General features: G+C 37.7%; 1 protein-coding gene across 1 annotated transcript in view; it reads left to right on the forward strand.

The window, feature by feature from the left end:
- Window positions 1–25633, forward strand: part of LOC140146306 (large neutral amino acids transporter small subunit 1-like) — a 90545-nt gene that overhangs the window by 41116 nt on the left and 23796 nt on the right. The window contains exons 2-3 of the mRNA XM_072168105.1: window positions 11700–11825; window positions 24622–24721. Of these exons, the coding sequence (XP_072024206.1) occupies window positions 11700–11825; window positions 24622–24721 (226 nt within the window). The remainder of the gene's footprint in view (window positions 1–11699; window positions 11826–24621; window positions 24722–25633) is intronic.

Below are 25633 nucleotides of genomic sequence, written 5' to 3' on the forward strand. Positions count from 1 at the left end.
CTAAATTAATCTCTCTGACCTGACCATGGAAAACTCATCATTCCTGTTCTGATTCAACAGCTCAGATATCCATGAGAAAACTGGTCTACTGTATTTCGAATATACAATGAACTATGCACTCTATAGTGGGTATGATGTTACCTCATTAAAAATGCAGTCTTGGCTGTTTATGCACATATATCCTGTGTTTTTTACAAATTAAGCCGCTTGAATAGCCGTCCAGCGCAGTATTATTTGCACAAGGTCCAATGTATACGCTTGACGTCGCGCACGTATACGCGATGGTTAAGCTGTCAAATGAAATCTGAATAAAATAAAACCCAGATAGAGCTAACCCCACGTGGGTTGGGTTCAGTGAACACAGTGGGTTGGGCTAATGCATACACATGTATGCTTGCCTATCTGTTATTGGTTAAGATTTACCACCCACATTGATTTTTACTTCATTAACATTCATCTCAGATTCGAGATGAAAGAGGTTGAGTCTATGTGTTAAGATATGGTGGGTCACACAGGTCACATCCAACTACCGCAGTCCTTTTTTCTCTGGGCAGGGCAGTCACTGGAGACATTGGCGTACGCAGGGGGGGTGTTACGTGTGTGAAACACCCCCCTTGGGTTTGTCCAAAAAATAAAAATGGGGGGAGAAAAGGCAAAGAAAGAGAGAGGGAGAGAAAGAGAGAGGGAGAGGGGGTAGAGGAGAGGAGGGAGATGAGCATGGCATAGGGGACATAATATCAAATTATCATATAGGCCTATAGATGTCTTAACTACCCCCTCTCAAATTTTTCTCTCCCCTATACCCGGTATTGACTGACCGGCAACGTACGTAAATATGTCGATTAATGTTAACACCCCTCCCACACACACCCACATTTAATTGTTAATTGACATGGATATAGGGCCTGCATGTTAACACCAACACCTCTACCCCGGCAACGTACGTACGTAAAGGTTTTAATTGTGCAAATTGAGTTCGGGCCCTTTTTTCTGTTTGAAGCAATAATTTAAATAGTGTAAACATTATGCACCAAATCAGAAATGGCTTCAATCGGACCTTCATTTTGCAAAATTTTTTCAACTTCTGCAGGAGGGAAAACTCTTGTTCACGAAAGGCTTCATGGACCGTTATTTCACCAATTTTCGGCTTTTTCAAACTAAAATTTTACACACTACGGTGCCAAAATGGTCCGCCAAATCGCCTCAATTAGGTCTTCATTTTGCAAAGTTTCTTAATTCTGAAGGGCGGGGGCATTCTATGTAGTGGATAAACAAGTAGCCATTTTGGCTTCTGCTTTCGACATTTACCAATTTGTAACACAATTTATATATAGGGCTACAACTTTAAGTAAGACTTGTTCACGAAAGGCTTCATGAACCGTCATTTCACAAATTTTGGCTTTTTCAAACTAAATTTGTACACACTAATCATGCTAATAGTGCCAAAATGGTCCACCAAATCGCTTCAATGAGGTCTTCATTTTGCAAAAGTTTCTTAATTCTCAGGGGGCACATCCCCTCAGACACCCCTGTGTAGTGGATAAACAAGTAGCCATTTTGGCTTCTGCTTTCGACATTTACCAATTTTGTGTTTAACACAATAGGCCTACAACTGTAGGGAAAACTTGTTCACGAAAGGCTACATGGACCATCATTTCACAAATTTTCGGCTTTTTCAAATTAAAATTTTACACACTAATAGTGCCAAAATTGTCCACCAAATCGCTTCAATTAGGTCTTCATTTTGCAAAAGTTTCTAAATTCTGAGGGGGGCACATCCCCCCTCACACCCTGCGTCACGCAAGCGCGACGGGATGAGCGCTACGCGGTCATTTATTTATTTTTATAGTTTTTTTTATCATCACACCCCCCTTTAGAAATTCCTGCGTACGCGCATGACTGGAGATGTGATGTGTTTCGTCATAGATTTTAAATGGTTTCATGCATGGAAACGTATGAATTGTTTATCAAAAAACAAAAAACAAAAAAAGGAATGCAGCGCAGTCTATCCTAAAAATGGAACTCAAATTTGAATCAGTTGCTGGAAATGCTGATTAAAGGCAACCCAAACCTAACTTCGGTTTTTATGCACAAAACCGGTTTTAATTTGAGACCAGGTCTGTAAAGTAGCATATTGTGACCCGCTATTGAGTCCGTACACAACAGTGGTTCAACTTTACATGTAGCCTGGGTCTTAAATAGTCGTCATAGAAAAGTTAGACCAGAGATAGTTAGGCCATAAAGAGACACATTCTAACTTACATCACTTGATCATCATGATCATATGGCATAATTCTTTGACAAACAAGGTTTGGATCACAAAATGGCTTAGAAAAGGCATTTGTAACACCATATCTAGACTTTGTAGGCAGTCATGATATAAGTATGCCACACACGTCTACAATTTTTTTTTGTAAATGGCCTGAACATGCTGAAGGAGCGCCTTGGTGCATGATTTGTACATGGTTTATAATGAGAGTTGAATGTTTAAGGCATGCCAATATTACATAATTATCAGCAATTGAAAGACACTGTTTGTAAAAATTGCCCTTGGTTGTGCATTGTTTGCTGCAATATGCTTTTATATAGATAAAATCACACTTGTTTGATTTCACAGGAGATAATACTGTACCATTGTGTCAATTTACCTTCACCAATATGTCATTTGACCTGTACATGGTATTGCACCTTATATTCCTGAGGGCCCATACCAAAATACTAGTTTGCAGCTTTCCCCAGCTTGGCTGGGGAATCCCTCATTCAATAGGAGCATTAATCAATTGGGCTATTCCAGAAAATAGGTGCACACCCCCTATAGAGGAGTAAATTTTCAATCAAAGAAATGTCCGGATTTCCAAGTTTGCTTTCTGAAAACGACTGGATTTCCAGTTGCCAATGTTACTGGAAAAAGCTTGGAAATCCAATCAAATGAAGGAAAAATCACGGAAATGTTGAAAATGAGCTCTCATATTGAGGATTTCTGATTTTAAACTATTTTTCTGCCGGATTTTTTTGCCTTTTGGCACTTTAAAAGTCTGGATTTCCTACAGTTACGACTGGACAAAAAATCCGGATATCTGAACTCCTCTATAGGGGGTGTGCATCTATTTTCTGGAATAGCCCATTGTGACTGCAGTAAGTTGCAGCTTGGCTGAGGAAGGCTGCACACTGGTAAATATGTATGGGCCCTATGAGTGTCTAATTCAAAAATCACTATGTTTAAGGGTCATTTGGGAAAGATGAAGAAAACGGTAATGATAAAGAAAATTACTACATTTAGGGTCAGTTTATAAATGACCATTGATTCTTTTTCTGAGCAAGGTGCATTTTTGCCACCAAGTTTTTCTAATTCTTTGAAGTGAGTTTATGAAAAGGTGATTCTAGACTAAGGAGCTCATGGGATTTTCCTTCTGACTGCCCTCAAAGAAACATCCATGTACTTTTTTCAGGAGCACGTACTAGCCTGCTGTTATTCAATGTTGATAGAATAATGTTATTTTTATTGCTCCATTAGTAGGTTTTTAATATCATTTATTTCCAGCACAATGGATGAATATATTAGTTACGTCAAATTTGAAATCCTTGTGGTCGACTTATCCAAAAAAGAATCGTTGTACACGATTTTAGGTCCTCTGGCTCAAAACTAAATTTTTCAAGATGGTGCTGGCCACCATCTTGGATTTCTAAGTGAAAATGATGCCGTAATGTCAAACTAATGTCAGAATCGGAATCCTTGTACTCGACATATCCGAAAAAAGTGTCTTTGTGCATGATTATAGGTGCTCTGGTTCAAAACTTAAATTTTCAAAATGGTGGCGGCAGCCATTTTGGATTCTGGCCTCTAGCGAAAAATGCAGTGATTTTCGCGAGGGACATGGGGGCTATTTTTTTTCCATAGAAGTCGAATCAATCGTCAAACCTTACTAGCCAGAGAGTGGTCACCAAATTGAAGTTTTTGACTTAACTATATATTTCATTATTTCATGTACTTTCACCTAGATCAATCAGACACAATTATTGGAAAGGAAGTTGATAGCCCTTCTTATTCTAATTCTCCCCTGGATGCAACAAACAAGTAGTTAAGGGTACAGTGGTAAAATAATTCCTGTGCATTATTTAGGCCTGGTATGTACCAGGGCAGTTTCTTTTTTTGGGGGGGGGGGTTGTCTGAGTCTTGACAGATGAGTATGCCTGAGATCATCTGCCATCCCAAGTGAAACAGCATTATTTACTTTGCTTATACAGCTAGCAGATCAGGGACTCACTGATGAGGAGATAGGGAACAATCGCTCTCCAATGCTCTCCTTAAATCTGATATAGGAGAGTGATTTTTAGCCAGGTTGCAAAATAAGGATTCTGAAGGGCACCCATTTCAAGGGAATTTTGAAAGGGCACATATATTTTACAAGCAAATACATGTTAAAGAATAGCAGCAATTAATAGGGCATCAAGGCGACTGGTAGGGGCACCGAATTAAGGCAATTGCCTTCGGTGCCTTTGGTTATTTTGCAGCCTGTTTTTAGCTCTTCTTAGTTGACCATTCGCTCCATACATTCTATTGTAAATGCTTTAAACAGCTTTAAATTGCTTGAATAAAGATGATGGAATAATATCTCCTTGAAGGGTGGCTCTAGAAGAACTATTTAATGCTCTCCTGCAAATTCCAAAAGACAGTCCCATGTAGCAGATACTGCCCTACAGACTGATACTGTGATAGCAAAATACCTGCCTCCCAAATTAAAGTGTAGTATCTGCTTCGTTTTTTACTTGTACATACAGCATTTTGATTTGTGGGCAAATAGATTCAAGAACACCTGTTTCCAAGTAATAAGGCACTATGTGTTTCGTTCATAGATACTGCACAAAGAATAGCATGTATGAGAGGGTAGTTATAATAGACATTTGCAGGGGTAGCGCTAGGTCGCTTTTTGGGGTCCCGGACCCACCACAATAGAGTTCGGACCCCCTGTTTTTAAATTTTCTGCAAGTTCAGGGGTCCCTGCAGACCCCCAGTTTTTCAATCTAGCGCTATTGCAAACATACTATTTATGCTGCATTTGTATAACTGGGACTCACCAAACTCTACTCCGGACCCCCTACTTTGTAAATTTCTGCAAGTTCGGGGGTCCCTGCGGACACTGGAGTGTTTAGTTCTAGCGCTACCCCTGGACATTTGCATGACCTCTTGCTGAACATAGTCTACTTTTTCAGTAGAAATAACATCCGATCTGAGAATTGAATTTCTAAGTTGACTGGTTGAGGGTCCATAGCTGCCTTGTGATTATTTGTTATTATTTTTATGCCATCTTAGGTGAAATATATTACACTTGGTTTCAGAGAAGAATGGCAGTCCCTTGCTCAGATTGACGCGAACGCCCTGTTAATGAGTGACATATGCGGAGCTTTGTGTTCACTTCAAGGGTGGCGATCTGCCCCACCCAACGATTTGACGCACACTCGGCCAATCAGATTATCGGTCTGTTGCTTTGATTGTCAGACGATTGATTCAACCAATCAGAATGCCACTTCAGTGTTTATGCTCTGCACACATTAATGTAAACAAGTGCTGTTCTTCTGACAAAAACTGCAGTGTTAATAATAAGTGTCAATGAAAGTGGTTCAATTTGACGCTTTAGAACAACTTTTCATATGTTTAAAATTGGTTTTCAGTATGTCAATGGTTGGTCTAATCTTTGAAATAACCTGTCAACGTTACAGAAGGAGAAAAAACCCGGTTCTATGGGTTAGACTGACAGAATTTGTGTTAAGGTCTTATTTATTTATTTATTTACTTATAGATGCTTGGACATTTTGACCAGTATGCATACAGTGTTCTGTATGGATATTGTGTTCTGTATGGAATAATGCCAGATTTTATCTTATGTCTACCATATTGTTCCACTACATGTACTTCCTGCAATATGTAAAACTGGGCAGGAATTTGCATTGAATTGGTTTTGGTGCAAACTATAGTATAGAGCAGCTTCTTTTTGTTTGTTTGTTTGAGGCGGCTCAGTCTGCCTGTCTGCATAAAACAAGAGTTTGCATTATTTGCGTGCTACCAGCTCAAGGCACCACTTATTAGCATACAATAGTCTACATGATATGTTTCTTCTATATCCTACTACTGGCTGGACTAAGAGAAGATGATATTTTATGTTTTAACGTCAACCCAAACACTACCAAACATCAAACAAGCTCAATTCACACAGCGATTGTCAACCCAAGCCTCCCATAGCCCTGGCCGATTGCGTAACGATTCAAGATGTATTCAAGATCCAAGGAATTGGAAGCCGAGCCCATGATACCTCTCATCTTGCAATCGTGGGTCTTGTCTTAACCCTAACACTAAATGTGGTTTTTGGCTATCGGAATGGAAAGGAGAAACGAAAAAGGAGAGAAGATGAACAAATTTTTGACTTGGCACCCCCGGGATTGGAACCTTAGACCCCTTGGTCATCGCACAAGATCACTGACTTGTAGCTACAGGGGTTTGGCTGGCCTGGCCAGTGATTCCCTGGGTATATTATGATTGCGTCATACCCGACACATGCAATGCATGCATGCGCAGTGGTTTCCTTTGTAAGATTTTTGCTGAACCATGAAATGGTATCAGCCTATATGAGTGAATGTTACTTACTAGCTTACTTACTAGCTTACTTACTAACTGACTAACCATTTGGTCTGAAATGGACATATCTCTAAATGCCGAAGGTATGACCCCATGAGTGGTGTCATATGAAAGAGAAAATATAAAGAATATAATAAAATATTTCCAGACGTCGGAGGTCATCCAGGGGTCACAGGGGTCAAAAAAGGTCATTTTAACCGAAAATGCTCCGATTGAGCTTAAATTTAAATACAATGATCCTTATGACATTCTGAACATGTTTAAAACCTTTAAAATTAATTTAAGGTCATTAAGGGGTCACAAAGGGGTCAAAGGTCAAGGTTCTCAAAATGCTCCAATTGAGCTGAAATTTAAATGCAATGATCCTTTAATATGACATTGTAAACATTTTAAAAATAGTTTAAAATTCATTTAAGGTCATGAAGGGGGTCATAAAGGGGTCAAAGGTCAAGTTTTTCAAAATGTTCCAATTGAGCTGAAATTTATATGCAATGATCCTTATGACATTCTAAACATTTTAAAAACATTTTAAGATTCATTTAAGGTCATTAAGGGGTCATAAAGGGGTCAAAGGTCAAGTTTTCCAAAATGCTCGATTGAGCTGAAATTTTAAAGCAATGATCCTTATGACATTCTAAACATGTTTAAAATATTTTAAAATACATTTAAGGTCACTAAGGGGCAATAAAGGGGTCAAATGTCAAGTTTTCAAAATGCTTCAATTGAGCTGAAATTTAAATGCAATACTGCCGAAGCCACATGGTTCAGCTATGGTGCGGTTATCGCTCTAGTTGGGTTAAGAACCTGATAAGTTTGTAGTTCAAATCAATTTTTCTCTTCATCTTCTTTTTCCCTTCCTGTCTTCTGTCCTTTGACTTCACCAAAAAGTAGCTGGGGCACCAGGGTAAAGCTGCAAAACTGACTAAAAGAGATCAAAGAAAATTTGTCTGAAAGTGGGATTTGAACCTAGGACCACAGTTGGATTCCTAAGATTTATTTTGCTCAATTTTCTTCAATTACAATGAAGGACATGATGTGTGCATTTTGCCTCTCTGCTTGTCAAACTAGCGAAAAGTTTTAGATAAGTTTGCTTGCTAGGTACTTTAGTCATTAGGGGTTATTTCTGTTCAGAAAAATATGATTGTAATACTTTTTGACATTAACCATTCAACTATTCAATGCAAATTATATCATACTGTGTGCTATCACAATACAGAGGAATGCTGATATGGGCTGATCATGGTATGATCTGCATTCTGTATCAAAAATTGGCCAGTGAAGAAAAGTTCAAAAATCAATGTCGGCCTGTTTTTTAAAACAAGTTTAAAAGAAATTTTTCAATAATTTTCTTTTGGAATGTGATCTTTAAATTTAACTCTTTTATTTACCAAATTCCAATATAAAGTTCAATAATTGCTATCTTTCAATGGCTTTTGTAGTTGAAATGATCAAATTATATATTTTAAGACTAAAATCAGCTTATTTTATGTTGCATAGCAACGGTAGCCATGTTTTGGTAAAATCACAGTGATTCAAAATTGATCAAAATATACCTTAATCAGCCATTTCTAAAGAGGAAATATTTTTAAACTGTTTTGAAATATCTGCACTTGAATGGTATGTAAATGGCTGATATCATCAACAAACCAAATGTACAATATGGTGAAAGCAATTTGTTGTATTAAAGCAAATTACCCTAAAAAGTCATTATCAATGTCGGTAATTTAGAAAGAATGTTTAAATGTTTACAAATATGTTACCAAGCAGTGGGGCCAGCCAGTGGTCAATAATAAGTTGAATTAAAGAATTATAAGTAAACCACACCATTGGGATTGTACATTTTCATGGTGTTTACTGTTTATGTCAATATTTTACAAAAAAACACGATATCCACACTAATGTCCAGCAGCCGGCAACCAAAAAATTGAAATACCCCAGACCGACTCTGATATAAGGCCGTGTAAAATTAATATTTTGGTTCTCGTCCCCTCCCTCCTCAATTTCTGGGATTTGTCATATAAATAAGTTTATTAGAGAACAAGCATCACTTCCAAGTCTTTTTGTGGTACTCTAGGGGGTTTATCCTTCAGAATATCACTTTTGAAAAATAAAAAAAAGGGCCTCATCGTTTCCTCGAGCACTGTTGGAGAAGACCGAAAACTACTGACAATGCTAATTTTACATTGGAAAAAAAAAAAAAAAAAAAAAAACACCTCCTCCGTCATCAATTCATGAAAATCCTCTGGACGAGAACCAAAACATTAATTTTATTCGGCCTAAAATTGGATCTGTTGAGCCCATATTTATTGGTCTCGCTATGAGTTTTAAAATATTGGACGAGACGTAGTCGAGTCCAATATTTTACAACTCATAGGGAGACCAATAAATATTGGGCGTAAAGCATCCAATTTTATCATTATTATGTGTTGGATCCAATATTTTCACAACTTGGATCCATCAAAACATAATAATGACCGAAAGTGGATCAGATTGACAATTTATGTTCAAATTGGGCATAAATCATCGGATTAGGCCGAATCGTCATGTTGAAACGGGCAGAGGTTCTTTCTCTCATTTTGAGTTGGGATCAGGGATAAACATGTAAGCAATACAAAAGTGCAGATGTTTCCACGATGTGAGAACTGCATCAGAAATTACCATGATGAGTACATTAAGTGCACATGGTAATAATGGTATTATAAATCCATAATTATTATGGGTGATTACATGTAGGTCATTCTTTGCTTTCAACATTGACAGTATCTGATTTAAAACTTCGGATCGGATTTGGAAAGCTAGGACAGAACAGGATGCGGTTAACAGAAGTTCGAATCGGCCAGTCCGGTGTGCAAAAAAAAAAATTAATTGGTCCGAATCGGGCAGGTTTGTTCCAAATTTTCGTAACAGGTTGGCTCAAGTTGGTGTTATTTGGGGAAAATGACAGGGTCATGGTGGAAAAGATCTTGCCCAGCAGGTTGTTGCTGTATACACTGCAGTCTGGTCTATTTCTAGGAATTGTTTGGGGGAAATGAAGCTGCTGGTGTTGATATACATATAGGCCTACATGCTATAAATCTGAATTGCACTATCATTGCATGCCAAATGAGTCCCAAATGCACTATGGTTAATGTGGCGTGAAAAAACATGTTAGTCAAAAATGAAATGTACTGATTCCATGTAGGCCTATCTAACATGCCTGAGTGTAGTCTAAATTGCCAGATGCTGTGAGACAATTAATGATGGCTTTATTCCGATTCCTCATAGCAGGATCTTCAGGGGTTGAAGACATAGCAGTGTAAGCTGTACCACTCATCAGGCATGAGATTTGTTAGCTGATCTGCTGAATTCAGCTTTTTTGACTTCTCAAATTTATGTGTGTTTTTTTTTAATTATTTTTATTTACTGCCCAATTTTGTGCTGTTTTTGTCAATATCACACATTTTTGAACTGCTTTGTGTTTTTTTCAAGTAGAGCAAATCTCATCCATATTCTAGGACTAGGTATATTTTGGTGCACTGAATCGAGGGCTTAAAATGCTACCAAAATATGTTATTTTCCGGGATTTCCCACAAAGATAAAGTCAAATTTATGTTTGAATTTCTCTGAAATGAAATATGCTAAATTGGACAAAGGGTGGTGTAAGCTTCTAAGATACATCAGTGTCCATGCTCTCACCATATCTGAGGTTTGAAATGCTAGGGAAAAAATCAAGCATTTAAATCAATTTTTTTCTTAAAAGTGTACTTTTTTGGCAAAAAGGTACAATTTCCCCATTAAGAATTGACAATTCTCTTGTGCCAAATGTGTAAATTGTGCCTAAATTGGCAGCTTTTGTAGTGACTCCACGGAGAATTTAAAAATAGGACATACCTTTTCCTGGCCAAAAATGGTATGATTTTCAATAATGATATTGTTGTAGGCACAAATATAATGTTGGTGGTGAAAGTTGGCATTGTTCATTTTACCTTCCTCTTTAGGAAGTAGGCCTTAGAGAGCTTTACAAACAATGGCACATAACTCAATGTACCAAAAACAATGTCTTTTTACAATTTTTCAGTTCAAAAATCAATCATTTTATATGTTAGCTATCATGAATGTGCTGGTATTTTCAAAATGGGGTTCATGGCTTTTAGAACTTCACCTGAACCCCGAATATTACTAGGAATAGTTGATTGTTTTGAGCATTATTTATCTTTGCAGGTGTGTATGGTTTGAGGTTTAGATGCACTTCTTTAAAGAGCTTACTTTTGTGCATTAGCACTTTTGCATTAGCAGTGAGTGTGAATAGGAGAGCAAGTCCTCAATAAAGTTGTTTTAAAACTTGGAAGCTATGACATGATGGTAGTCCGAAAAGTCGCTAGTCCGAAGGTTCTCTAATCTGAAGGTACTTCGCTAGTCCGAGTTAGCGAACCTTATTCTATATTTGGATTAGAGAACTTTTATTATTCGGACTAGCGAACCCTCGTACTAGAGAACCCGATATTCGGACTATCGAACCTTTTCCCGATTTTGGACTAGTGAATGGTAAATTTATAATGTGTTGGGACTCGGCGAACCTGCGGACTAAGGAGCCTTCGGACTAGGGAACCTTCGGACTAGAGAGTTGTCACTGACATGATACCCTAACTCTGAGGTGTACTAAACCAGCAATGTCATGGAATTTCCACAATCAATGGGGTGTTAAGTGGATTTGCTGCATAATAGGAAGGGGCTGTCCCAAGGAGGCAGTCACAGGACTTCAGGGATCAGAGGGTTCACTTGACTTTAAGGGATCACTGGGTTTGTGCAATCTCATGAGGGCTCTGATTAACAACTTGAGTTCTCCATGTTCTTGGCAGATATTGTTAAGAAAGCTTATTTTGTAATGAGACATGTGAGTTGTGGAGCAAGTTGTGATTGCTGTATAGTTGTTGTTAATGTAGAGTAACACTTTATAAAATGTGTGCACAAGTGACAAGTGGCGAGTTGTGATTTGGCGAGTTGTCGGGCGAGTTGTGCAAAAAACTGTATATAAAATTTGTAAGAATCAATATTATAACAATTGCATTATTTTTCTTGTTCTTTACAGCCATTTTAACCTTTGTCAACTGCTGGAATGTGAGATGGGCCACAAAAGTACAAGATGTGTTCACAGCCGCCAAGATCATCGCACTTATCATTATCATTATTGCTGGATTAGTACAGCTCTTTATGGGTAAGAGGTTTAGGGTTTGGGTAGTATCAGTCAGTGTGTTAAATAGCCCTCTCCCACCACCCCTCCCCCATTGTCAACATGTCCAAGATGGCCTACTTAGTCATCAGACGTGCTATTTTTCTAACCACAGCCCATCGTGAATGGCATAGCTGGTGTGAATTGTTGATCAAAAAGGGAATGCAAAGCAGTCTACCATATTTAACATACAATTGACAGTTTTCTTATTTACTTTGTGAGGCCTTCTGAGAAAATTTCGATAGAATATCTCAATTTGGTTGATATTTTGTAAATCCCAAATTTCGCTTCATATTCTGTAGAGTAATATTGGTAAGACCAGTGAGTAAAAAAGTTTGGTAAGTGAAGTCTGATCCACTTGGTCAATAATGCAAACATAGCATGCCTTGCCTGGCTGACTTGTTTGTAATTCTTTTTAAACTTTCCATTATAATTGAAGATTACCCCCGAGATCACACACAATTAGGTTCTCGATTACCAGAGTGGAAGAATGGTTTTCTTCTGATCTTCCCACGAGAAATTATTACAACTATTGTTTTGCTTGGGTTAACAGCAAGATTCCATGTTTGACAATAACTGTAAAGAGAATTAGGTGCATTTTGAAGATCTTGTTCATTATCGGATAAAATAATTATATTGATAATGAGGTCAGGTCCACAAGATTTGTTGTTTTTCAGTTTGGTATCAAAATGTCATAGGCCTCTGCCCCCAGGTCCCATAGGGTGGTGTAACGGTTGGCCCACCTTCAACACTGGTTATATATTTCATTAGCATTTAGGGCTATAATGGTGAATCTCTGATATCTATCATGTCTATGAGAGGTCCACAATATGTCTAGTCCAGTTGAACTTGGGCTGACCATTAAATGGCCCTGATTGATATCCTATGTTTTGAATAGTTTCTATCACTATCACGTTTGTAGTGGGTGATAGCTTACTGATAATTATGGTACAATGAATACCCTTACCTAAAAAACTAGCATTCCCTAGCCACTCACTAGGCATTCCATTGAATGGTAAAGAACCAGTAATGAATGCCTAAATGGTGAATGCCTCCAATACTATAACATTGAGTTAATAGGTGGTTGTTAGCACTCAACCGCCTGTTTGCTAGCCCTCAACCGCTTATAGCGGTTCATAAGTGGTTCATAAGCCCTCCTCAGAGGCGAAATATGTAAATGAGCTAAGCACTCGAACCACTAAGGAGGCATTTGAACCACCAAGGAGGCATTCAAACCGCCTAGCATTTAAACCACCTAGGAAGCATTCGAACCGCTTGGGAAGCATTCCAACCGCCTAGGAAGCATTCCAACCGCTAGGAAGCATTCCAACCGCTAGGAAGCATTCCAACCGCTAGGAAGCATACCAACTGCCTCAGAAGCATTCCAACCGCCTACAGGTTAGCACTCGAACCACTTATTTAGCCCTCAACCGCTACTAGTGGTTCGTAAGTGGTTCATAAGCCCTCCTCAGAGGCGAAATATGTAAATGAGCTAGGCCCTCGAACCACTTAGTGGCATTCCAACCGCCTATGAAGCACTCCAACCGCCAATGAAATTTCCAATCGCCTCAGAAGCATTCCAACCGCCTATAGGCATTCCAACCGCTTATAGGTATTCCAACCACTTACAGGTGAAGCACTTGAACCACTATATAATTATATAGCTATATGCTGGCTAAGCAATTATACGAGAGTGACGAATAGGAATATATATAATATAATGCACTGCAGAAAATTGCACATGGTAAGCCCAGAATGTACTCCATTTTTTATCCATTGTGACAGACACAGAGGCATTTTAGTTCAGTACATCGTCTGTCTTTGTCGAGTCTATGATATTTTTAGTGTAGACACTATCGGAGATCAGCTTAGAATTCAGTATTGACATAAGTTGAGTGAACGCAAAGATGTAACATCTGGTGGCTAAATCACATCCGATGGATAAATCACTGCGTCTTTTGTCTATGGAAAAAAGTGAGTAAATTTGAGGCTTGGGCCTTCCAATTCAAATGCAAACTATGCTTCAATGAATTCCCATCACATAAAGGTAGTTGCTTTAGCCCTCTAATCACACGGTTGTATTAGCCCTTGAACGAATATATCAGAATGAAAGGATACAATTATTATTGTCTCAATTATTAACACGCAAACCATATATGCAAACACCAGAAAGCTGGCCACTGCTATGGTTGTTATATAGTTTATCTTTTTTATTCTTTGATGTAATTATCCAAATTGACTCCTGGAAACAAATTAAATAATTCTTATCAACAACTGTGGAGGTCTAAACTATTCCCTTCATAATAAATGAAGTCAAAAGTGAAAAAAAAAAGACAATTTCCCCTAATTTTGTGCCATATGAGTGCTTTTTGTAGTGGATTTGTGCGTGGTATAAATGTACACAATTATTATTAATGTAATAATAATGCCCCAATATGCTAACTAGCTTCTCCTTCCTAACACTAGACCATTCCATATTTCAAGAAACTGCCTACATAAAAACCTGTACAATGTATTCAAAGTTACATCTAGTCATATTTAAGCTTACCTATACTTACACCATCCATATTGTGGCATATTATTGCACACAAAGATAAATATACATGGAACCCATACATGTATGATGTTGTCCACATAATATGGCATTGTCATGTAACATCCCAAATGTAAAGAGTGAAAAATAAGGCCTACAATAAAGCTGGAAACATGAAAGGATTAAGATTCAATCCTCTCTGCATTCACACCAGTTCAAAATGGCAGTTTGAAATATATTCCCATCATGCACCTGTTTGACCCTTGGGTCAACCACTAAGGAATGCTAGTCAAGGCTATTAGTAGAATGCCTAATTGAATGGAATGCCTATTACTTAGAAATTTTTTAACCGAATGCCTACATGTAATACTTAGAAATTTTTCAGTGGAATGCCTATTACTTTAAAAATTTTAACCGAATGCCTAATACTTAGAAATTTTTCAGTGGAATGCCTATTACTTAAGAATTTTTTTAACCGAATGCCTATGACTTATCCGAATGCCACTGAGTGCCTATAGCAAACCGCCTAATCCTAGAACCACTTAGTTATGAATGCTTAGGAATGCCTAAGTTAATAGTATTGAACTTTATTGAGGGCTTAATGAGTAAATAGACATTCGGAAGCATTCTTGTGAGGCATTCGGAATGCCTGTGAACCAGCTCTATAGGCATTCATTAGCTGCTGAGTGCTAGTGACCACCTAGTACCGCTATCCTTGGCACTCGAGGGCTTGGCGAATACCTACAGAATGCCAAATAGGCATTCATGTTTGGTAAGGGTAGACAACAATGGTAACTCAAGGATGGCTTTAGTTGGAACCAGTTTAGTTCCAATAGTTGACTCAATCAACTGTAACATTAATCCAAAAAAAAATATTGTTGTGTTGCCCTCAAGTGAGAAAATGGGAAAGTTGGGGCGGACGGTCGGATTTTTTTTGTTTCTTTTTTTTTGAACAAATCTGTAAAAATCATCATTCAAAAAAAAAAAAAATGCTGACCCTGATTTTTCAGGATTTAGGACCGGGCGGTTGAGGGCAACACAACAATTTTTTTTTTTAGGCCTTAGTTCAACTTATATGAACAATGGATTTGAGCCATTGTTTGCCTTGTGAAATGGAAAAGTCAAAATTTGACATTGTGTGATATTTTTTAGTGTGGGGGACACATCTCCCCTGTCCCCCGGGATTGACGCCCATGTCCATAGCAACTATACAGGCCTAAATACATGTTTTCATCTTGCAGGAAAAAAATTTTTTAAAAATTAAAAAAAAATTAAAGAAATTAAAGGAATTAAAAGATTAAAGAATTAAAGAAAGAAAGAAATGCATTTGCCTTTTGGTTTTCATGCCCTTTGTGTAATCATGAAATTTCGATTTAAGTCATCTCTCAGGCCTGGAAAAAATAAGCAATTGGTAATCTTGTTGTTGGGAAATTTGGTCATTTGGAGGAAAATTTTGATTTTCTGGATAAAGAAATAAGTAATAGTGGGAAATCCAGCTAAGTTGAAGGAAAATGTATCTCTCTTGCTCAGGGAAAGAAAAATTTTTCCAGGCCTGACCCCTCCCTCCTACCAAAAAGAAATTGGAAAAAGGAAAACTAGGAAGACTAGATAAAAACCAGAGCCGTAGCCAGGCCTCCCCTCCCCAAATATGCAAAAAAATACAAAAAGTCCCAAAATTTTAGAATTTGTGAGCGTAGCGAGCCAAAAAATGTGATTTTAAAGCTTTTTTGGTCAAAAAAGGTTCTAATTTGGAGAAGAAAGTCCACTTTTCACAAAATTTCCCCCTTCCCTTTGAAAAGTCCACTTTTTCAAAATCAGCCCCCCCCCCCCCCGCAAAAAATCCTGGCTACCGGCCTGCTGTCAACATTGTACATCATGCACACGTGCAAATTTACACGCAAACTCAACTACAGGACAGGATATTAGTTCTTCTGTACAAATGGTGGAAGACTATTTGTCAAATAATGACACTTTTGTGTGTAAATATTTACCCAATATCACAGATATTACAATATGATACAGTATCATTAACTTTCATCGCATCTCTTCAATCATGTGGGAGATGCTAACAAGTGGCTGCTTCAGAGTTAAGGGAGTTTCGAAATTTGGCATAGTTTCAGAGGCACACTCTGGGTACATCCCAGAGTCTGGGGCTGAAATATAATTAGGCAAACATCCGGGGCAAACATTTTTTGGCTGAATAACTTTTTTATTTATTTTTAATTTCACATTTTTCCAACCGATCGAACCTACCCCTTGGAAGTTGATCTATGGACAATCAACCATTTTTTTTTTTCTGGCTTAAGATAATTAACAATTTGTTGTACAGTACAATCAGAAACTTCTAAAGAGAGATTGGTACTAAACTCCGCTAACCAATCACAAGCTTCCAATTAGGTTCCTGAAGATACATTAACTTGACCAATCACATGGACTGATTCAGATCACCTATTCACTGATAAGTAAAAAAAAAATTTCCCCCACCCAACATTGTATACAAATTTACATTAAAATTGAAAAAAAAATACTTCGCCGCCAAAGGCGCCAAAAAAAAAAAATTTGGTGCTCTCGGGAGATGAAAAAAAAATTCCACCGCCCGGCAAGCGAAAAAAAAAAATTCAGCCTGACCCAAACTCCCATGCCCCCCTGAGAATCTAATGGTGCAGGACGTTAGGGTCGGGGAAATAAAAAAAAATTCACCGCCAAAGGCGGCAAGTTTTATTTTTTTAATTTCATGCATTTATACACATCAGTTTAAGGTGGGGAAAGTTTTTTTTTTTTTAGTGTTGGTGGGGAAAGTTTTTTCTTCCTACCCCCACCCTGAGAATCTAATGGTGCGTCCCTAATTGGGCAGCAGTGTCCCTCAAGCTTCTCCTAATCTTGGAAAATGATGGCTTGGTTATTTCTAGGGATGGCCAAACTAGTAGACTTAATAATTATAATAATAAATTCTGACATGTTATTTCCTTGGCCAAAACCACATTCAAGTAGATTTATGATTAGGTAGTTCAAAAAACATCACACCACATCGTGCCAAAGTCAAGTATTATGGGTGAAGTAAAGTTTACTAGTTTAGTTAAGTTTCCTTTTAAATTTCACAAATTGATCGATGATCAGAAGTCAGATCTATTTTGGTGATAGGAAAGTCATGGAATTCTTTTATTTTTTTAAAAAGAGAAACTGAATTGAAAATCTTGTCCAAACAAATGAATGTGAAAATTGCCTTGGAAGGTACACAAGTTTGGCTAGGGTAGGGGTGTGCCGCTGAGTATTTGAAAGTTGACCCACCAATATATCAATTTTTCAAGAATTTGGGACCAAATTTTTGGCCAAATATAACACAAATTGTCTTTATTTTGACTAATTTCCCCTAAATTTGAGGGAAATTTCAAATTTGGCAACAGTGAGTCAAAATTGGGCTATATCCTGAAACAAAAGTACCCATTTATATACCAAAATTGGCCTAGAAAAAGGGGTTATTGATATATACCAAAATGCTGAAAATGCTGCCATGTTAATATGCATTATACCCCCCATACATGTATGGTCTTTTGTACTGAGACTCCCCGGTTATGGATGCTCCTGAGTAACATTTGATAGTGTGGCGTTTACATCGGAGATGTCACAGGGAATGAAGAATTGGCTCAATGATGAACACTCGCTTCAGATATAATATCAAGACAAACTTTTATTTACATCTTAATATCCGTATCCATCAACACCAAAAACTTCTCTGTGATTCCTTCTTAACTTTGAGAACCGCTAAACTGGAAGAACCTGCTAGTGACGGAAGGCGAAGACCGTATCTCTACAATAGTGATAAATGAAGTCTCACACTAAAAGCTTTAAGACCTATTACACAGGGATGTAAATTCTCCGTAAATTTACGGAATTCTGTAATTTTGTAGATTTGACAAAATTTTCCGTATTTTCCCGTTATTTCGTGATTTTTTCCGTTTTTTTCTGTATCTTTTTAATTTTCCGAAATGTTTTTTAATGCCGCAAATCACCGTCTGGCAAAAAAAATTAATAAGTAAATAGCGCCATCATTTGTCGTCTGTCTTACCTCTGTTACCAGTTTCATGTGGAACGATAATACACAAGTACGTATACATGTAAAAGCGAGAATGGAATGGCTGTACAAGAGACAGATTCAAAATCAAAGATGGCGATCGCGATCAAAACATCGTGTGTACCGAAGCTTAGTAATATTGTGCTGTAATTTAAAAGCTGATATTTGGTTAAATTAAAGGAGTATTTACATGACGATTTACTGCCATTTTACCCCACGATTACAGCTTCCTAAGGGCTCTAAACATGCAGAAACCCTACAGCTTCGGGGGACGAAGCCCCCTCGACCCCCACCAGGGGCCCTTAAGCGGGCCCCTGGACCCCACGCCGTATGGGCTTCGCGCCTCCGGCGCTCGCCACTGTCACTCTCCTTAACAATTTACTTCTAATATTTTCTGTAATTTTTTCAAAGCATCATTTACATCCCTGATTACCGTAACAGGTGGTCTATTATCTGGTCATTACAAGAGCTTCTCATCCCAATTAATGAAGCCATATTGTTCAATCAGCTTCTTATAATAATGTCAATTGTTAATGAATCTGTATTATTCCATTAGCATACCAATTAAATGGTATTATTGCTATTTTAAGGGGCGCCTGCTGATTGTTACATGTTTTAATTTGTTGTTTCAAAGACGTTTCTAATGACGTTAAATTCTGACAATTTTCATTAAAATATTTGTTAGCCTGTTTCGAGATGTGCTGATGTAAGCCATGCCAATATGTTACATCATGAGAATTACCAGTCAAATCTCTGGAACCAGTCTTTTTTGATGTCAAAATTCCCGATGTTTCATTTATTTTCATCCAATTTTGTCCAATTTTACGCGCTTTTCCAGTCTTTTTCATGAATGCGTATTCCCATGCTTGTACATGATCAAGGGGAATGAGTCACATGTCGACCGTAGCCGAAAATTAGTTTTACATGAGGGCATTTAGAGCTTTCAAAAACTGAAAACCCCATGTTGATATGATTTTTCTTTGCGAGGTTACATCAATTTATCAATCACTTTTTAACAGTTTCTTTGCCAATATCTCAAAATCAATTAGCGACATCTGACTTATTTCCCTTGATCGTGTCACAAATGTTCAAATACAGCATTGGCTATAGCGTATCATGGAGCAAAATGCTATTTTGGAAATGTGTAGCAATTTTATAATGTCATATTAAATCCATTAGTGCAAGCTGATAATGCTACGCATAAAAATGTCTTGCATCCAACGCTGTTCAAATAATGAAAATTATACCGGTTTTAAAAAAGAACATACAGGCTTACATTCACACTTTGTATTTGCATAGGCTTAGACAAGGTCAGAAATTCAGCGAAAATCAATTCTCGCAAAGATTCTCGTCAACAAAATTACAAGAATTGGATTCTCGTATCAGAGTTAGAATTTGGTGAGAATCCATTCTCTCAGAGATTCTCCTAAACTAGTTTGCATGAATACGCAAAATAAGAGGGGGGGATTTTGGAGTTTCGTAAAATGTTGTTACATTCTTGCAAAGCAAGACCAAATTCTACCCCTGCCTGCACACAAAGTGTTAATAATATATATTTGCATAATTGCATTAATTGATGGCATTCATCTTCAATATACTTGCAGGATTCTTTTCTGCCAGTGTTATCTAACTTAGGGCTGCTACAGACTCAAGTAATCGATGTAGAATATTTGTTGTAACATGTCTTCATTATTTAATCTATACCCATTCTATTTCCAGTAATGTTTAAGTTCAAATGAATGTTTGATGACGTAAAATCGTTAATATGTTATGTACAATGTCTGGTGGAAATATATTATCGATTTTACGTCGTCAAACATTCGTTAGAACTTAAACATTACTGGAAATAGAATTTGAATAGATTTTAACAGAGACATGTTACATTGAATATTCTGCATCCACTAAAAAAAAAAATCTGTAGCGGCCCTTAGATTATCTAAGCAGTCCTTTAGTGAATATGTTTGGCTTAATTAATTTCAGCTCATTATGGGTATCCTCTGATGAGTATCAGAGTCATTACGTAACAGTTGAAGCGATCAGGACCATGCAGATCAATGTAACCATTGTGTGCCGCTGAGTATTTGAAAGTTGACCCACCAATATATCAATTTTTCAAGAATTTGGGACCAAATTTTTGGCCAAATATAACACAAATTGTCTTTATTTTGACTAATTTCCCCCTAAATTTGAGGGGAAATTTCAAATTTGGCAACAGTGAGTCAAAATTGGGCTATATCCTGAAACAAAAGTACCCATTTATATACCAAAATTGGCCTAGAAAAAGGGGTTATTGATATATACCAAAATGCTGAAAATGCTGCCATGTTAATATGCATTATACCCCCCCGTACATGTATGGTCTTTTGTACTGAGACTCCCCGGTTATGGATGCTCCTGAGTAACATTTGATAGTGTGGCGTTTACATCGGAGATGTCACAGGGGAATGAAGAATTGGCTCAATGATGAACACTCGCTTCAGATATAATATCAAGACAAACTTTTATTTACATCTTAATATCCGGATCCATCAACACCAAAAACTTCTCTGTGATTCCTTCTTAACTTTGAGAACCGCTAAACTGGAAGAACCTGCTAGTGACGGAAGGCGAAGACCGTATCTCTACAATAGTGATAAATGAAGTCTCACACTAAAAGCTTTAAGACCTATTACACAGGGATGTAAATTCTCCGTAAATTTACGGAATTCTGTAATTTTGTAGATTTGACAAAATTTTCCGTATTTTCCCGTTATTTCGTGATTTTTCCGTTTTTTCTGTATCTTTTTAATTTTCGAAATGTTTTTTAATGCCATAAATCACCGTCTGGCAAAAAAAAATTAATAAGTAAATAGCGCCATCATTTGTCGTCTGTCTTACCTCTGTTACCAGTTTCATGTGGAACGATAATACACAAGTACGTATACATGTAAAAGCGAGAATGGAATGGCTGTACAAGAGACAGATTCAAAATCAAAGATGGCGATCGCGATCAAAACATCGTGTGTACCGAGCGAGTAATATTGTGCTGTAATTTAAAAGCTGATATTTGGTTAAATTAAAGGAGTATTTACATGACGATTTACTGCCATTTTACCCCACGATTACAGCTTCCTAAGGGCTTTAAACATGCAGAAACCCCACAGCTTGGGGGGCTTTGCCCCTCGACCCCACCAGGGAATATAAGCGGGCCCCTGGACTACGCCGTATGGAACCGGCGCCTCCGGCGCTCGCCACTGTCACTCTCCTTAACAATTTACTTCTAATATTTTCTGTAATTTTTTCAAAGCATCATTTACATCCCTGATTACCGTAACAGGTGGTCTATTATCTGGTCATTACAAGAGCTTCTCATCCCAATTAATGAAGCCATATTGTTCAATCAGCTTCTTATAATAATGTCAATTGTTAATGAATCTGTATTATTCCATTAGCATACCAATTAAATGGTATTATTGCTATTTTAAGGGGCGCCTGCTGATTGTTACATGTTTTAATTTGTTGTTTCAAAGACGTTTCTAATGACGTTAAATTCTGACAATTTTCATTAAAATATTTGTTAGCCTGTTTCGAGATGTGCTGATGTAAGCCATGCCAATATGTTACATCATGAGAATTACCAGTCAAATCTCTGGAACCAGTCTTTTTTGATGTCAAAATTCCCGATGTTTCATTTATTTTCATCCAATTTTGTCCAATTTACGCGCTTTTCCAGTCTTTTTCATGAATGCGTATTCCCATGCTTGTACATGATCAAGGGAATGAGTAACATGTCGACCGTAGCCGAAAATTAGGTTTACATGAGGGCATTTAGAGCTTTCAAAAACTGAAAACCCCATGTTGATATGATTTTTCTTTGCGAGGTTACATCAATTTATCAATCACTTTTTAACAGTTTCTTTGCCAATATCTCAAAATCAATTAGCGACATCTGACTTATTTCCCTTGATCGTGTCACAAATGTTCAAATACAGCATTGGCTATAGCCGGTATCGCGGAGCAAAATGCTATTTTGGAAATGTGTAGCAATTTTATAATGTCATATTAAATCCATTAGTGCAAGCTGATAATGCTACGCATAAAAATGTCTTGCATCCAACGCTGTTCAAATAATGAAAATTATACCGGTTTTAAAAAAGAACATACAGGCTTACATTCACACTTTGTATTTGCATAGGCTTAGACAAGGTCAGAAATTCAGCGAAAATCAATTCTCGCAAAGATTCTCGTCAACAAAATTACAAGAATTGGATTCTCGTATCAGAGTTAGAATTTCGGTGAGAATCCATTCTCTCAGAGATTCTCCTAAACTAGTTTGCATGAATACGCAAAATAAGAGGGGGGGATTTTGGAGTTTCGTAAAATGTTGTTACATTCTTGCAAAGCAAGACCAAATTCTACCCCTGCCTGCACACAAAGTGTTAATAATATATATTTGCATAATTGCATTAATTGATGGCATTCATCTTCAATATACTTGCAGGGATTCTTTTCTGCCAGTGTTATCTAACTTAGGGCTGCTACAGACTCCAAGTAATCGATGTAGAATATTTGTTGTAACATGTCTTCATTATTTAATCTATACCCATTCTATTTCCAGTAATGTTTAAGTTCAAATGAATGTTTGATGACGTAAAATCGTTAATATGTTATGTACAATGTCTGGTGGAAATATATTATCGATTTTACGTCGTCAAACATTCGTTAGAACTTAAACATTACTGGAAATAGAATTTGAATAGATTTTAACAGAGACATGTTACATTGAATATTCTGCATCCACTGAAAAAAATCTGTAGCGGCCCTTAGATTATCTAAGCAGTCCTTTAGTGAATATGTTTGGCTTAATTAATTTCAGCTCATTATGGGTATCCTCTGATGAGTATCAGAGTCATTACGTAACAGTTGAAGCGATCAGGACCATGCAGATCAATGTAACCATTTAATTGGCATTTAACAAGTATAGTATACATTGTAGTGCATCTGATTAGTCTGCAATTTTTCACAAAATAAACGGTGCACAAAATGTATCGTTATTGGAAGGGGGAGGCAGTTTTTTTAAAAATCAGATAAAGATGGGTGAATAATTTTTAAAATGCATATGTTATCCAAATTTCGATAGACCTACCTCATTTAATTCCTTCAATTCATTCTGGCCTGCTGTCTGATCTTTCTTTCCCTGGGAAATGAGGTTTTCCAATTTGGGCCTTTATTAGTGCTTCACCTAACACTAACAGGGCATGTGGAACATTGGAAACAAAAATAATGCAAGGATGGCAAATACAGGGTGTGGGCCTGAGAGAATAAACAGACATACAGAACCAGTAGGGATCTAAGTCATTTTATTGAAGAAGATCTCTTCCCGAGGTCCACAATAGTATCACTCTCAGCTGTGTCACACAGTGTCATAGCATTCTATAAGATTGTGGATTTGTGGTATTATTAAAACTTTACAGTAGGCACCGGAGTTTTGCGCGGTTCGCGCAAAAGCGCACATTTTCGCGGATTTGGGTGTCCAAAGCGCATTTTGGGTTCCATCGAGAATGTTCACGATTTTGACCCATCGATAAGCTTAAAGTTAAAACTTACGATTTTATGCCCCAAATCGGTTACAAGAAAATTCACGCAATATTGGTTCTAACTTCACTTATGTACATCAAAATACAAATAACGATCATTAAACCAAGCATAATGTGGGGAAATTTGCCCTTGCTTTCGACATTTCGATCGACGATTTGTGATGGTCGCCATCTTTATTTTTTTATTTTTTCCAGAAACTGAAATGAACCGAAGTCGTTCAGTAATTGATTGACAGGCCATGGTTTTACCGATGTTTTTCTCGTGTTTTGCATTGATAAACATGGGATCACACATTTTAGCGCATTTTGACCTATTTTTTGGCGCATTTTCGCGCATTTTGAAAAGTGGCCAGCGCATTTTGCCGTTTTAAATCGCGCGAAACTCCGGTGCCTACTTTACAGATAAGACTGCGTAATGATCTCATCTTCGGATAAGGTTTCAAAGAAAAGAAGGAGAGCCCCCCCCCCCTAAAAAAAACCTGATAACACTGGGCTGTTCTCTATTCCAAGGAAAATATTGATACCAGATATGTCAATAGTTTAGGATATTATAATAGAATAACTTTTTTTCTGTATTATTTCTTTTATCTTTTCATCCAGGTGGAGCAAAGAATTTTGAGAACTCCTTTGAAGGTTCAACAACGGATCCTGGAGAAATTGCTTTGGCTTTGTATGCTGGTCTGTTTGCATATGGAGGATGGTAAGGCTTCATTGGTAGGGTGGGGATGAGGTTGGAGGTAGGAGGATGGGGTGTAGCACAGGCTTATGGCTGGGAATCACAGGGGTGTCACAGTTTCCAAACAGAGCTAGTTCTAGGTGGGGTGGTTTAAAGAATGTTAAGAAATCTTTTGAAGGCACAACAACAGATCCTGAACAGATTGCCTTGGCATTGTATGCTGGTCTGTTTGCATACATGACATCATTGGTTTAACCACCATGTTCCAATATCTGTCGTATAACAGGGTAGGGATGAGGTAAGAGGGTGGGGTGGCTTATAAAAAATGTTAAGAGCTCTTTTTAAGGTTCAACCACAGATCCTGGTTAGATTATTGAGGAGGGTAAGGGTTGGTTTGGGACAAGATATAGGGGTGGGGTTTATAAGAAACAGAGACAGATCTTGGATAGATTGTAAAAATAAATAAATAAATAAATGTAGATATTTATATAGCGCTTTATACAGCCTCAAAGCGCTTTACATTTATTCCGCCGTCATTAGAATATGTCGGAACCACGTTTGCAGCCTACAAGTGGTGCAGGGTCCATCAGTACAATGACTGTGACTACCCCTAACAGCTTCCCATTGCACCTGGGTGGGGTGAGGCAAGTGAGGCAAAGCGCCTTGCCCAAGGGCGCAACACGGTGGTGGGACGGTGAATCGAACCCATGCATGTCGAGCAAGCTCTCGGATTATGAGTCCAAGGCCGTAACCACTGAGCCACCATGCCCTATTGTATGCTGGTCTATTTTCCTATGGAGGGTTGGAGGATATGAAGATACTATTGGTATAGGTATAGGATGGGGACCCAGATGTATTATGGAGGGAGAGGGTATTTTTGTACAAAGCCAGAGAAGATGTCTTACCCTTCCCAGAATCCTTTGCAAAATGATACAT

Source organism: Amphiura filiformis, chromosome 2, assembly GCF_039555335.1.
Source record: "Amphiura filiformis chromosome 2, Afil_fr2py, whole genome shotgun sequence".
NCBI lineage: Eukaryota > Metazoa > Echinodermata > Ophiuroidea > Amphilepidida > Amphiuridae > Amphiura > Amphiura filiformis.